The sequence below is a fragment of the Mchenga conophoros genome, linkage group LG13, assembly GCF_057382185.1.
Source record: "Mchenga conophoros isolate Kocher_MC1m ecotype Shallow Benthic linkage group LG13, M_conophoros_male_GT1.1, whole genome shotgun sequence".
NCBI lineage: Eukaryota > Metazoa > Chordata > Actinopteri > Cichliformes > Cichlidae > Mchenga > Mchenga conophoros.
The window spans coordinates 19,809,005-19,824,933 of record NC_140538.1 but is presented as its reverse complement, the minus strand read 5'-3'; the positions used below and the strand labels follow the sequence as shown (position 1 = coordinate 19,824,933).

General features: G+C 36.9%; 2 protein-coding genes across 5 annotated transcripts in view; one reads left to right on the top strand and one right to left on the bottom strand.

The window, feature by feature from the left end:
• Positions 1-2: 2 nt before the first annotated feature.
• Positions 3-10,153, bottom strand: LOC146561214 (isoaspartyl peptidase/L-asparaginase). Of its 2 annotated transcripts, none has more exons than XM_085297093.1 (7): positions 10,029-10,153; positions 7,854-8,050; positions 7,015-7,157; positions 2,901-3,064; positions 2,138-2,256; positions 1,832-1,942; positions 3-1,550 (listed from the first exon to the last, which is right to left on the bottom strand). In XM_085297093.1, exons 1-7 carry the CDS (start codon positions 10,127-10,129, stop codon positions 1,342-1,344), a joined length of 1,044 nt encoding a protein of 347 aa, XP_085153219.1. In that variant the 5' UTR covers positions 10,130-10,153; the 3' UTR covers positions 3-1,341. The 2 variants fall into 2 exon arrangements, with proteins under 2 accessions (XP_085153219.1, XP_085153220.1); XM_085297094.1 differs by lacking the exon at positions 10,029-10,153 and adding an exon at positions 8,619-8,689.
• A 4,430-nt stretch (positions 10,154-14,583) lies between these two features.
• Positions 14,584-15,929, top strand: part of khdrbs2 (KH domain containing, RNA binding, signal transduction associated 2) — a 78,358-nt gene continuing 77,012 nt past the window's right edge. For all 3 annotated transcript variants that reach the window (XR_014894848.1, XR_014894847.1, XM_085297087.1), the window contains exon 1: positions 14,584-15,026. Coding sequence is in view for 1 of the 3 variants with exons in the window: in XM_085297087.1 (XP_085153213.1) it covers positions 14,936-15,026 (91 nt within the window). In the remaining 2 variants the exon portion in view is untranslated. The remainder of the gene's footprint in view (positions 15,027-15,929) is intronic.

Below are 15,929 nucleotides of genomic sequence, written 5' to 3'. Positions count from 1 at the left end.
AAGATAAAAAAAAAAAAAAAAAAAAAAAAAAAAACAGCATATCATGCCAAGGTCTAAAGAAACACAAGAGCAGCTGAGAGACAAATGTCACTGATATCTATCAGTGCGAAAAGGGTTACAGAGTCATATCTAAGACTATGGGAATTCAGCGAACATGTCTTCATGAGTAAATGACAAGAAAGATACTTTGCAAAAATGACATCGATGCAGTTCCAAGGTGAAAACCACTGCTGACCAAAGAGAGTGCAAAGGCTTGTGTCTTATTTGCCAAAAACATCTTGATGATCCTTTGGTTAGAGAAAATAAATGAAGCTTTCTCCTTTGCTCAGCAGATTTGAATCTTGTAGTAAATAACTTCTTCAGATTGGCAGTTAATGTTGCATTTATTTCTTTGAACATAATGAATGACATTTTTGAGTCAACCTTATCGTGAAGTTTTACTAACTGAGATTTCAGAAAACAATTTGCTGGTGTAATCTCTTGAACCCATCTTGTGTGTTATCCAAATATCTCTTTTCTATAGTGTTGGGTTTGAAACTGATGTCATATAATTTACACCCCAGACCAGCACAATAACCGAGATATGAAGATTAAAAAAGAATACAAAAATGTAAGAGTCTTGCAGTCCAGTTGTTTCAAAATATTAAGTAAGGTCAACAATGTTGTTTAAATGATGAACGAGATGCTCATGAATGATACAGTCTGCTTTAATAGGGATGCTTAATTAAATTAATTAAATAAAAGGATGGATGTGTTTCAGTTATTTAAGATTCAAGAGATCAACATTAAAAGAAATAACACATTTGCACATACTATATATATCCTTTATTGCATTCATCCATTAGTCATCACTCAGTGCAACTCTACCTACCACAATAGGATCTAACATTACTTCAATATAGTTTTTCAAACAGTGTAACTTTGAAGTAATTTTTCATTACAAAATTTAGGAAAAACGTTTAAGAAGTCAGACATCCTTTACTTGGAAATGTGATCCAGGATTCAAAGATTAAAGAGCAAAGATTTTCTTATCAAAAAAAAAAAAAACCAAATGAATGCACTGAGTCATGCATTTCTATGTTTAACACTTACTAAACTTCAATCTCTAAAAAAATTTTTTTTACCACATTTTCACAGTATATGTATATAATGCTTATTTTAATATTCAACCTTTAAAATAAAATAAATGCATTTTATTTATATTGAAGCAAATGTGTTTAATAAAAGTTAGAAAAAATGAGTTAAAAATTATAAAATTTAATTATATAAGAAAAATTATAACGCAGTCTCACATTGCACAGTGATTAATAAGAAGAAATAAGTGTTATTTTTTTATTGCTTTTATTGGGGCAACTGCTCTTTTAATCTCTCATGCGGGTCTAATCCATACCACAGTACATCCTGTTCCACAGCAGCCCAAGCCATTCGCTCAGTGGTAAATGTGGCAGCCCAGTGGCCTGAAGGAGAAACAACAATTGCACCTCCGGCTCCTTTGACACGGTCTCCCATGTGCTGCAGAGACATCTGCGAAGCCTCTGTTACTGATTTACCTGTAAAGTGGAGAAGAAATAGGAACACAGGCGGCTAATGAAAAATGGAAAATTAACTTCAGCTTGTGTTATTTCACAGCACATTCTCCTTTAATAATTGCTTCTAAGATCTTCTTAATCTGCTCAGAAACACAATTTACTAAATAACTGTGAGAGGCAATATTGCAAAACTGGAATTACTCACATGAGTTGCATGAGTTGCACTGTTCAGGATAATGGACTAAAACATGAAGAACTGATAAATTCCCATAAACAAAGTGTTTGCGTTTGTGATACTTTACCTTGTTCAATTTTTGAAAGAATGAGTCTGGCCAGTGTGACTTTAAGAATAGATTCTCCATGGCCGGTACAGGATACTGCACCACTCAAGTTGTCTGCATATCCTCCACAGCCTTATTTACATGAGACAACGTGAACAACAGAAGCAAACATTAAAACACCTTTTTGCAGATTGCAGTGAATATGCTAAAGTAACCTGTAGTAAAGTGAAGAGTATGATTAAATGAAATGTTTGGACAATGTAAGGTCTTTGGTTTGACTTTATCATTTTACTGTCAGTGTTAAAACAGCAGTTTTAGAAGTCATACCAATGACTGGGGAGTCTCCTACTCTTCCAACCATTTTATTCCTAATCCCTCCCGTTGATGTTGCACATGCGACATTACCAGCAGAGTCGAGAGCTACCGCCCCAACGGTATCATGAGCCCTGGGATGAAGAAATGTTACATTATTCAAAAAAATCAGCTGCAAAAGAAAATGCAAATTAGATCTGAAATGTTTTCAGACATAGCATCACAAGGAGGAAGCTCATTTGATTCATTAAAACACACAGTGCTTAGACAACTGATCAATGTAAGGTTGATGCCAAAACTGGCCCAAATTTCAAAATGTGACCTTTATTTGCCTAATAAATATCAATATCATTTTTAGTTTTTGGAAATTCATAAACCTAGGTCTAGGCTGCTGGGGGTTTCCTATTGGTGTTTCTTCTTCATTCACCTTGTTTACTCTCTGTGTCTTTATGTGCCATTCTGCATTCAATTATTAATAACTAATAATAACCGATGATTAAATGCTCTTTTCTACAATATGTCTTCTGTTCTGTCTCTCTCCCCTCACCCACCGGCTGTCGCAGCAGATGGTTGCCTCTCATGTCTGGTTCTCCAGGAGGTTTCTTCCTTTTAAAAGGGAGTTTTTACTTCCCACTGTCACCAAATGCTTGCTTGGTTTTTTGATTATTTGGGTTTTCTCTACCTTACAATATAAAGCACCTAGAGGCAACTGCAGTTGTGATTTGGCGCTATATAAATGCAATACAACTGAATTGAAATTGATCCCGCAGATGCATACCATTGAGTGTTGAAATCTTCTATTACTCCAGTCATGTAATTCTTGTGCTTCTCCCATTCTCTCCTCTCATACTCAGTCACCAGTGTTTCAGTGGGGACTGTGCTTATACCAATGCTTTCTGCAAACAAGTTTGCACCTTGGCTTGTCAACATTACATGGGATGTCTGAGGAAGAAAATAGGTAAGACAAAGTTGAAACATTAAATAAATCTCACAGCACTGAACATAATGTAGCAAACATAACATTGCTATAAGGTACCACTAGAGACAAAAGCAGCTTCATGTATCAAACTGCGATTCCACAGAAATGCCCTAAAAATGACCTTAAAGTTATAATCATAAAAGCAACAGGCAGGATACTGGCCATGCACACAAGGAATATCTCCCTCTGCCCAGAAAGTTATCCAGATGCCAGCTTGAATTATAGTAAGACACCCTCAATAACCAAGTTTACCAATAAGACTGTGTTTTCTTTGCAAGACCTGAAAAGAACTTAGAAAATTACTTTGGGGGACTTCATAATTTGTTTTCAGAATGGACAATTCAGGGACAAAAGTGTTATTTCCAGAACTATATAATAGGCTTTCTATTACTCTGTCCTGAGCCTGAGGGATTGCCTCTCCACTCTTTGGAGAAATCACCTGTGCCTCTACCATACATCTATATATTCATATGTATACCAGCAGTGAAAACACTGCATTTGCTTTACTGAAGAAATGTCAAAATGGTACTAGAATGTGGTCAATATAAATTATTTAATCCTGTAATGTCCTAAACTAAATGTTTTTATGAGATTTACTGTAAGATGCAAATATTTATTTGCTTTTCATTTACTGTGTCATTAAAAACACATTGCCATGATTTCTTTAGGTTATATGAAAGAGTTACTTTTGTACTTTTATATTTCTTGAGTCTTATGAGGTAGTGCAGACCAAGTGGCAAGGAAGGTGATAAGTAGATAGCATCAGCATACCGGTCAAGTTTCTTTTAAGTGTACTTTATTTCTGGCATCTCCGTTATACCATTTTAAAACTCTGGTAGGTAAAACTCTCACTTGCTTTAAACAGGAATTTAAACACACCTGAACCTCATTAGTCTCTACCATTGCAATATAGACCAAACAATACTATTCCAAACAAAAAAACAGGAATAAGATTATGAATCCGATTGAGAAACTCATTTTTCATTTTACACAGTTAAGTGGTTTGAAAAGTTAAACACTGCATACAATACAAATCAAAAGGTTACTTTAAAGAAAATAAACAATACTATGCAAAATGAAAAACCCTTAATTTGGTTTCACCCAGTGACGTGCTCAATGACATCATGACCCTATATAAACAGGAAGTACTGAGGCGGCCCCTCCCACACACCTGTTTTAGATATAGGACCTGAACCTAAACATGGTAAACAACATAAGCAAACACAATTTACTAGAAATTTACCTGTGAACAGAAGAACATTCAAATGACCTGATGGTTAGTAGTATTTGCTTTAGAAACATTTCCATGGATGTAATAGATGTAACTAATGCTACCACAAACAAACCCAGGATACTATGTAAAGCAAAGTTACACCAGCAATGTCTAAACTAAAGCATTATGTAAAATAAGGGATAAATTATCAATATGGTTAAAGGACAAGTGGTAAATGAGTTCATGGCTAACCACTTTGTCTAACAACAGAATTAGTGTTGCATAAGCTATTATTGAAATTGTGTCACTGTGGTTACCTAAATGTAGCACACTGTCTGAAGTACTCACTTACATTTTTAAATATGAATTATAGAACTCAGTTCTTCTAATTCTTATTTTTTATAAAGTTTGCATAATGATTACTTCCTGTTTTTTAGTCATGATCAAAGAAAAATGTGGCTTCTGCTTAAGAGAAATCACCCTGTTATTAGGAAAATCTTGAAAAGTTAATCTCTTTAAACAAAGGATTTGGAAGTGTAGTCTAGAACTGCTTTAACCACACCCATTAAAACAGGACTGACAGAGCTGTCTTTTCTCTCCTGACCCCATCACTCTTTGCTGTTTTTACCAGTTTAAATTTAATTAGATTTTATATCAAGTAAAATTGTTGAAGAAATGAAAGTCAAATTTTGGAGTCTAAAGCCCATTGTAGTTAAGAGCAGAGTGTTGTTAAAATCAGTGACCTGGATATCTCCGTTTGACTGACAAGCCGTCTCAATGTGCCCAATCACTGGAAAGACTTCAGAGTGTCTTAAATAACTGTTGCAGTCTGAAGCCTTCAGACATCTCATGGACAAGGTGATATAACTGATTGCTCCCTCAGGGACTGCTCTCTATACTGAACAACCTCTAAATTCAGAGAGGTGGTTCAGAATGATACAAGAAACCAACAGGCATAGAAACCTGCCTTCAGATCAAAGCTGACATTGTTGGTACTATGAAGACAGTCTGCTCTGACAATAGTTTGAATGATAAAAGCTTCAGTTAGTTTGAATCAGATTGCTATTCAAAGCTCATCGGCTCATCAGTCTTAACATCTTCATTGAATTAATTCCTGTCCCTGAGTTTTAAAAGAATATATATTCTATATACATATAATACAAAGGGTATTCTGCACTAAAGTAGTGATACTAAGTTAAAATAATTCCGTTTAGCCAAAGTACTTCTATGAGCAAATCCTGCCTTCAAAAGTTTGGTGGCTAAAGTAAAGATGAAGTTTAAAAAGAGCTTTGAAACCTCTACAGCATGGATCAGTGCAACATGCCTGGCTAAAATGTTTCTTCTTCCTGCAGTTGATTGGTTCTTTGGGGACGGGGTAAGACAACCACCATCTTTGTTTCAACCTCACCGATTGTCTTTTCTGTATTCTACATTTTCATATATTTCTTTTTCATGATTATTGAACAGATGGACACAGTTATGTATAAAATTTGTCAAAAGGTTCAGGATCCCCAATGCCTCATACACTTAGGAATGCCAAAATAAGGGACTTAAAGGGATAAAGTGCAGAGTTCAGATGAAGCACGTATGATTGTGCTAATGGTATTTTTGTAAATGCAGTATTACAGTTACAGATGTAATAACATGGGGTAAAGTAATCATTCAGTGATGATTGTAAATGAGAGAAGCTCAACAACGTTATGAACTGGAAGTCAGAGGGTGAACATGCAGTAACGGTTAAAAATATGCAGCAAGTACGGCACAACAAGAGGCGTGTGCAAACGAGAGTGATCTCAGCAGGAGTGTGTGTGGTGGTGTGGGGGGAGTAGAGTTTGTAAGAGTAAGAAAAGTGATGTTTCAGTAATGACAGAAGGTTATTCCTCTGGAGCAGACAGATCATGTTGAAGAAAGGATTATACCTAAGGCACTCACAGGTGGATTATAAAATGAGGAGTATCAAAAGATTAACCAAGCCAAACAACTACATTCTGAAAATTGGATTTATAATAATTCACTGCTCTCTTTGCTGTGGTGAATTAAAGACTTCAGGGGTCTTAGGGGAATTTGGACAAAGTCACTACTTTTTCATCTGATCTACATCATTCATGGCTGGGGAAGGACTTCTGTTGTGGCCAGGCAACAATCCTCTCTTCTTTTTCTCACAAAGTCAGTAATAGATACACAGCCTGAGCTCTAATGACTAGTCTAAGTGATTTATAAAGTGATTTGTGCGAAGCTGCATGCTTTACCCCCGTCCAAAGTAAATATTCAACTTGCAGTTAAAAATTAAATTGTGGATGTTTAATGATTACATATTTTGATGTTTCTAACAAGGTGTTCTAGCACATAAAAGAAAACAGATCCTTGTTACCTATTTTCCTGGAAAAAAATGTAGCAATTTGCCAAGTGCACAGATCCTTATGGGAAGAGATGCTATTAACAAGTATAATTGATGAATAGGGTTACTTAAGTGCATTATTAGAAAAAAAAAAAAAGGTAGGCAGAGCTGGCCGTTTCTCCTGGCCAAGTTTCTGGCAATTCCTTTTAAAGCAAATGGAGAACTGTACCACACCACCTGTTCACAAGTAGCTGGGATCTAACACATTATAGTATTGATAAAAAAAATCAAAATCTTTAATCAGATTAGTACACCAGTAATCAAATATATTTTTAAAAAGATAGAAACTAAGAAATTTAGACCTTCTCCATCACTGCCCGTGCCAGTGAAACAGGGTTGGCAATGTTCTTTACTGAGGACACCGCACCAGTGGCAAGTGTCCTTCCATCCATGATAATGGCATCCAGCTCCACTTCTCCATCTTTATTTAGTACTGCTCCGTGCCCTACAGAGAAAAACAAGTTAGAGATGAGATAAAAACTATGTTTCCATGTGTTCACTTAAATTATGCCAGCTCCACCCTTACAAATATGCAGGGTAATGGCAAAGCAGTACAGACACTGCAGCACCATACTACTGACTGATGTCTAGTTTGTCTGACTTTCAATGGCACAAATGATTGTAAAAGTTCTTGGGATATTCATACTTTCTATCATACCCGTATCATTATGTTGACTTCCAACTCCATATTTTTACTCATAGATTTTTTTTTTAATTGATTCAGTGTGCAACTGACTCTGGGCTGTGTAGTAAAAGACGGCACTTTATATGTTTGACAACTTGTCAGGGTAAAGAAAGCAACAGACGATGTTAATAGACAGATATTAAGGTTTAGCCAGAGATCATCTCTCATATTCTTAAAGGAGTCCTGGTGGATATTCTCATCATGACCAGTAGATGGAGACATTGTTCTGCAGTTGAAGCCAGCTTAAACAATAAAGGAAAATGGGCATTCTCATTTGGCTGCTCTATGGACATGTAAAAGGAACTGGGGTTTTAGGCTTTACTTATTTATTTGAGTAAAGGTGAGGGTGCTACAAATGCCGTATACAAAGATGAAGCCCCCATTTAATAACTTGCATATTTTCAAATGGAACTACTTGGCATAAATGTGTCCCAATCTAATAAAAACTGTCTGTACCTGCGTCAAACACAGTGTTATCTTCCAAAGCCCTCACAGCCACTTCAACAGCATCCACTGCACTTCCTCCTCGTTTCAGCACTGAAAATCCTTCGCGTGCTGCAGTTTTTACTCCATCAACAGAGGCCTTGGCCAGTTCATCCGGTATGGCCCATGCCCCACCATGCACAACCAAGACTGCTGACATCTTTGCTTTCCTGCATGGAATAGACAAAGTAGTTTATTAACAGGTTTCAGCCCAGAGAATAATTCACTTTTTCTTTGAACATTAGGAAAAGCACCAAGTGATCATTGGTATCTTCTTTTTGCCTTGATCCAGACATACTTCTCAAACTTTTACATACAAAGAAATGTTTTTCGTTTAATAAACGGAAACTGCTAAACTAATTATTTGCTCTGCACTCCACTGGTAATGTATTTGCACCACATGAATTTGCACCTTGGAACAACTGATACAACTTCTATCGAAGATCATATCATCAAGACTGAACTTTGAGATGTGGTCATTGTAGCCCGTGTTGCCAGTTTTTGGCTATTGCCTGGCTATTAGAAGACCAATTCAATTAGAACAGCTGTTAATAATAAGTTATCTTAAATGTATTATGGCTTTAGCAGCTTTGAATTACGAGCTACAATCAAGTACTAAACTATAATAATTGATCTTCTCATAATTTATTATGGTTCAATTTTTATGTGCACATAAACATTTTTCTCCTATTACCTGGATGCACTTGAACTGTGTTTAATGTATTGTAATCTACTCACAGTCGCTGACGTGATATTGATAGTTATTCATTTCATTCGGACCAACCACAATATTGAGACATTGCATTTTGTCCTACCTTTTCCGAGCCTCAGAATTTCCGGAAGGATAAACACTTCGCCATAGACACGTGACTTCAAGAGACTACCGTTCGCGGTTTAACCAGCGCGTGCTGCACACTGACGTCAAGTTTGACACTATGGCCACAACCGAGGAAAGACTTCCTACAAGTTTTCAAAATTAAATCCTCACGCCACTAAGCAAACTAAGAAGCACAATGTTAAAGGCTCATCTTGTATGGCGTTATTTTTGTGCCACTATTCTGAGCGCACGTAAAGTAGAGATGGCACGATACCACTTTTTTATGTCCGATACCGATACCGATATCATAAATTTGGATATCTGCCGATACCGATATGAATCCGATATAGTGTTTTTTAATCAACAAAACTGTTTTTTAAAATATCTTGCTGCATTTTGCAAGTCTGCAAGTTCATACTCAAGTTTAAAACAACAACTACACTAAAGCTATTCTGTTATACCTGTATACAAAAAAAATATTTCATAGTTCAGCAATACTGATCAATCTAATAAACTTAGACCTACACCATCCTCCCTATTCTGGTATTTTAAAGAGTACTTAGCGTAAATATTAAGCAACCTAACTAATAGGGTTCCAACTCCCAGCAACAACAAAAATAAATAAATAAAAAATAGGGAACCACCCCTCACGCTCCACCTCATGATGCTTAATCAACGTAATCAACCTTAATTTGATGCAGTGTGAAAAAAAATGCACAGAAATCAATTATTTTTCAAGAAATATTAAATAGATTCAACATCTTTCTTCAACAAAATTGCAGACTGCACAGATGGTACCTTCCCAAAGGAAAATGTACTATAGCTTACTAGGGTATATATATTAGACTTAATAGTCACTATATACAGTAATTGACTTCTATTCATTTTACATCAAATTAAAACTTTGGGTGTCAGATAATTATTTATTAAAAGCTAGACATTTTAAATGAGAATAAGAAAGAAAAGTATGTCTTTGTGCCCCCTTTTCCCAGTTAATGCCCTATCGGCCCCCCTGGCTAAACTTTGCTAGATCCGCCCCTGCACAGTTACCAGCCGTCAGCTATGTAGAAAAAGATCCTGGTGTAGAAAGTAATATTAAATAAATTGTAACAACAGCTTATCAAGCTTAAACGTGCTGCTGTTGTTCAGCCGCTGGTTTCCTCTTTCTGGCGCAAAGTGGACCAAAAACAAACAAGAGAGACTCACGACAGAAAAGCTGATCAGCTGATCATTAGCAGTTTCACGATTGAAGTAGCAGCCGGAGAGCGAGAGGCAGTCGCTCGTTAAGCTTAACGTGGGAATGCTTTACAAACATTCAGAGATGGACTTACACACTTGCTTTACTTCTCTCGGGGATAACTTTGTCGGAGATGAAATGCCAGGTTGCTAGCGAAGCTCCAAATGCTATCCAGACCACTGACAGGTCCCGCATGCCACAGCTGCTGTATCACGTGATGCATACTGCTCCGACGTTCTGAGGCGAGTTACGGCGTGTTGCAAGTTTTGTGAGGTGCTTTCGTGATATTTAATGGATCGGATTACAATTTTTATTTTTCTCCGATATCCGATCCAGTAATTTAGGTCAGTATCGGACCGATACCGATACGTAATATCGGATCGGTCCATCTCTAACGTAAAGTGGCACAAAAATAACGCCATATACGGACAGCTATGCTCCTTTTCGCTGATTCTGGACATTGTTTTCACTTCATCACTTAAATCACTTTAAGCATATTTGCACTGCACAAGACATAATGTGGATTGCACAACACTGGTCACTATATTCTTCATTTCCAGTTAATACTTGTACAGCTGCTGTTATTGTGTATATATTTATTTATTTATATTTCTTCATACATTCTTATATAGTTCTATACTGTGTATTGTGTATTTTGTTGTACAGTTATTTTATTTTCAACTTTAATTTATATATTTTATCTTATTCTTTCCCAGTTAAATTTACCCTTCATTCTAATTTGTATTGTACAGTTATTTCATTTTTAACCTTAATTTATATTTTATTCCATCCTAGTTAAATTTACCCTTTTAAATTTTTCATATTTATTTCCTATCTTATTCATAGCCTTTCCTTTTTTTTTTCTTTAGGTCACGAGCAGTTGTCTAAGCATTAGGGTTAGGGTTAGGGTTAGGGTTTCACTGCATAACGTACTGTGTATGACTGTGTACGTGACAAATAAAATTTGAATTTGAATTTGAATTTTGAAGTACTTGGGTATTGTAATGTAGTTTTATTGTGAAAACGTCTGAATTTTTGGAGTCGTGTTCTTGGCTCGTTAAAGGCGGAGCTAAAAAAGGGCAAAAAGAGGACAGAGTTTAACAAATGGTCAAGCAGTTGGACTATATAACGTGGACACATGGGCTAGTTTTCACCAGCTGCAGGTTATATCATAGGCTATTGAATTCTTAAACGTATATATTATGTAGGGTGCATGCTTTAAAGTTCCTTAAAACATTTTTTAAAATGTAAGTACCCAGAAAAGGATCTGCAAACGACACAACTGCTGAAAAGAAAGCAGAAAAATTAGAATAAAGTTACTCTTATATTACTCATTTTTACAGAGAATCAGCAACAAACTTTAAAATACAAACTTTTATAAAAGGAAAATATAGCTCCGTGAAAATGTGAAAACAGATTAAAGCGAACAAAAGGAGATAAACAACTTCTTCTAAACTAATTTGATGTTACCCAGAGGTGTTCTGGTGTTAAATGCCTTACATTAAAGCGTTGCCATAATGTAAATTTTTAACGATAGTGTTACCAGTCCGTCAGTAAAATGTATAACGTTGCACTTTGACCAGTAGAGGGCTGCAAGAGTCCATCAAATGCATAGACCGCATATAAAGAAACATACATACTAGTTATGACCAAACCAAGAGGAAACGTTGATATTAAAATTGTAGTGTCAGTTATACTTTGATAAAAGTATTTTCTTAAAGAAGTTAAAAGAAGTTTAAATTTTACTCACACACAGAAAGCTAAACTTTCTAATTTTAAGTTCTGACCCTAGTAGTTCTGTTGATAGACTGTAAATAAAAGATGGATGTTGCCACCGTGACATCATAAACAGTATAAAACATGGACATGATTTAAGGGTCATAAATATGAACCCACTGGAGAAGTGTCTTGAACCTGCAATCTATCCGTAGGCCACCAGATGGTGATAGCTGTTGTTTGCAAAAAAGACTTTGGGTCATGTTGAGGTTTCTCATGTAAAGTCACGTGCACATTGCTCAATAATTGTTTGCCATATTGGGCATGATATAACCACCGGTTGGTAGAAAAAGGTGCAACTTTTACTTTGTAGCAAATGATCTACATTTCTGATTCGCTTCACACTTTTCACTGTTTCACTACAGCCTGGAGAGCAGCTGGGAAGTGTTCATAGAGAAAACCATCTCTTTCATTATTTTTAAAAATAAAAAGTTGAAGTGAGAAGAAATATAACAGTTTTTTTATGCAGTAAAATTTGGAATGTTAAGATGGGAGTTTTTGGAAATTGATTTGCTTTTGCCTCTCCACTAGTTTCAGTCTTGTGTTGTCTTAATTTTGGATTATTTTCCATCTCGTTGAGATGATGAAAGCAGACATTTTTCTATAAAAATATTTAGAAATGTATTAAAAACTATAGTTTTAATAAGCTGTCTATGTTTTTTTTTTTGCTATTGTTTTCATCTGTTGGTGTGTGTGGTGTGTGTCTATTCCGATGTGCGTGCATTAGTTTATATCTACAAACATACTATAGACTTACAAGACTCAAACACATTAACCGTCATAACCCTCATTACCATTAATAGTCACAGCAACAGCAGCATGATTTGCATTAACGCTGTCATAAATCATTTTATTGAATGGAATTAAATCAGTGAAGGTCCAGCGAGCATGAAATGCAAAGACAGTACTGGCCAACGTGGGCATAGCTGCTTGTTTTAGGCTTTCAAAAAGAAAAATAAAGCTGTGTCTGATTTCATAGAGAGAACTTAATGAAAAATAAATGGAAAGAGGATGTAAGTGTGAAGTTTTAATCAATACTAACTCCTTTAAGGCTTGTTTGGCATTGCAGAAATAAGCAGATTAATGAAATAGTTCTGTCAGACAAACCCGCTTGGGTATTCTGGCCTCTAAAACAGTCTTTTAAATCACCTTAAAAAGCCATAAAAAAAAGTCATACTCTGTAATCTTCAATGCCAATACACAATTTAAATGAAAGAAACCATTGGCTCAGTTTTATGGGTATTTCCAGCCATTAATGTACCACAGAGCACCCCAAAACAACAGCACTAGATTTCCGAGACAAATGTTCTGGTTTCTCAGAAAATATTAAATTCTACCAAAACTGAGAAGAATCCTAAATACTATGAACATAATTGACTCATATTCACAAAGCATTGCTGTTTGCAGCCGCGAGGAGCCTTTATGATTCTGATCAGTGCGGGGAGAAACAACTCTAAAGGTCAAGTGGAGCCAGAATTGGTCGTTCACCAGCCTCATCTGCTCAAATCTAATTTGTGAGTTAGTAAAGCAGCCTGCATGCTGTGCCGAAGATGACTTTTGGATTCAAGTCAATATCATGGCTTGGGGACAAGAGAGCCATTTGAAGAGACATAAACATTCATGCTTACAGTGCAGACACCACTAACGCTGGCTCTTGATGAGTAAGTGAAGAATTCACTTTATTATTAAATATCTATTTATATTAAAGCTTCTTTAAGCCAAGTCTGCCACTAACTATGCAAGCAGCTAAAGCTCTACTAGAGTTGACCTTAAGAGGGGATCCACCTCAAAGGATGTAAGGAAAAGATCTGACCAGCATTGCAAATTATGCATCTCTGGGGGGTTTTGTTGTTGTTGTTGTTTTTGCTGACATAAGTTCATTAAGTAACATGGAAAAACTAATGAATGGATTATTTAGCATGCATACCTTGAAATATATGTTTTCACTCTGTGACAATACAGCCAGACTTCCTTCACAGCATCAATGTAAAACTTATTTTGTATCATTTACCAGGTATCAAGGTTTAAATGTGCAAGTTTAATTGCACATTTAAACCTTGAGACATTTTGATATAAGAAAAACAATGTTCAGTTTCAAAAGTACATCTTGGTTTTTCTACATGGTAAAGAAATGCTGCTGGGAAATCTGTCAGTATGACTTAAAGATGTAAACAGAAAAAAATTAATCCATGTGCACAATGGATACTGTGGAATGGATACACAATAAATCAAACCCCCCTCCCCTCCGTGAAATTTCTGTGGTAGACAGTACAAAACACAAAAATAGCATCAATAGCCATGTGTCTATGCCTTTGTCGACAGTTTCCAAAGCTGTCCAGTGGGACAGGATTAGAGTCTTTGCCAGACTGATTTGGGTCCCTAAGCCTTATGTTTGACACCCCTGCTTTAGCATGTGGAATAGAGTTAATGAAGTTGATCATGTGATGTGGAGTCTGAAGAACAGTATGCTGTAAGCTAGTTTTTGGTTATCTAAGACAAATTCAATATGTACAAACAAATCAGACAGCAGCCAGTGTTTAGCACCATGAATAGTTGTGTTGTCCCTCATAGGTGAATGCCTGCGGGCTACTTTGTACTGACTTTGTAGTTACTTTGAAACTCACGAGCTGCATAAAAAACCCCCATTTAATTAAGCGACATTTATATGGTACAGTCTGTTAGCGCAACAAAACTTTACTAGCATGCTTTATTTGTTCTCCGCGGAGTACTATATCCAATATTATTAAAGTTTCCAGCTTCAGAGACCGTTGTCAACAGCAACCAAATGCAACCCCATCCTTTTTAAAGCAATTCCCTTAAAGAACACTGAGCATTTCCTTTACGCTCAGTGGGGACCTTTCTTGGTGTTTCAGCAGCGCCAGTCCCAGAATATGGCCAATAATGTTGCTGAGGGGCGGGGAGCAGCGCGGTCTGCAGACCCACTGAGTCTGGCGGGGTGCCGAGGAGAGGCAGCAGGCAGCGGTAGCAGAGATGGGCTCACACCTTTGAATCACAAATCAGCACCCCCACCCCTACCCCAGTCAAGCATCTCGGGAGACACTGGAAGACCAATTTTTGGAGGGGGTTTTGCTGGTGTTCCTCATTAAGACCGGTAGACTACAGCTACCAAGAAGCAGGAGCGGCAAGGGTTATAGTTGCATTGTGACGTTCAGCACTCCTGCCGTCTCACCTGCACTGCCGGTGAAGAGGTCCGCTGTGATAAAGATGCATCCAGATAAGTACCTACCTGAGCTGGTGTCCGAGAAAAACAGCCTGGACCCCTCCTTTGTGCATGCGGTGCGCCTGCTTGCAGAAGGTAAGTGAAGTATATATGTGTGTGTATATAGAATATATATCTTTTTTCAAGTCTAATGCACTCTGAATGTTGGACTTGGCGACAGTCACGATGTTCATTCTAACGTGAAAGCACAATTGCATTGAATTTTGGGGCAGTACAGTGAGCTGATGTGAGCTTGTTTTTAACACACTTTGAGTGCTTGCGTGGCGACAGTTGAATTCTCTGTGCTGTGCGTTTAATGTAGACACTGCTCTTCGGCTCCAGTGAGGAACTTTTGTTGGGTTTTTCCCAAAACTTCAAGTGAACAAATGCTGTGAGCAGAGACAATAAAGTATGTGTACAGTCAGAGGGGGTTATTGTAACCCCACTGTCCGCCAAGATCAATGCGCTGGCTCACATAAAATAAAGCCAATGTCTTCCTTGAGGATTTCTCATTGACTTCAGGGCAAGAATAATCAAAAAGGTGCCACATTCGTCAGTCCAACAATCATAGTACTGTATTAAGGTAAACGTGCTCTTAATCCTGTTATACTGTGTGCTGCCAGCCAGTATTTTTTCTGTTAAATATGTGAATTGTGTGGTCATTTATCAAGCCAAATATCACCTCTCTAATATTTTAATTATTCCACGTGAGCTAAACCTTGGAGGCTAAAATCAAAGTGTTTGTAATTATTGCATCATGAGTCATAGATTTCTGACTGAACGAAAATTGATAGATGCACACCTCCTCTTACAGGATAAATGCCATCAAGGTAATGGAGAACAGAAAATGTCAGTGAAACATGCTGTAAAGCCTTTCCTCCAGAATAATGTTACTGTATGTCAACAGAGTGCCGCAATCAGCCTGCAGCATTTAAAGTACTTTGTAGCCTTCATCTCATTCACATGCTGAGAATGTGTCACTTCTGATAGGAAGTGTGT

Coding starts and splice junctions, on each gene's coding strand:
- LOC146561214 (XM_085297093.1), bottom strand. CDS start 10,129: ATGCGGGACCTGTCAGTGGTCTGGATAGCATTTGGAGCTTCGCTAGCA. Junction 7,158..7,853: donor TAACACTGTGTTTGACGCAG/GTACAGACAGTT, acceptor TTTTCTCTGTAG/GGCACGGAGCAGTACTAAAT. Junction 2,257..2,900: donor GAAGATTTCAACACTCAATG/GTATGCATCTGC, acceptor TCTTCATCCCAG/GGCTCATGATACCGTTGGGG.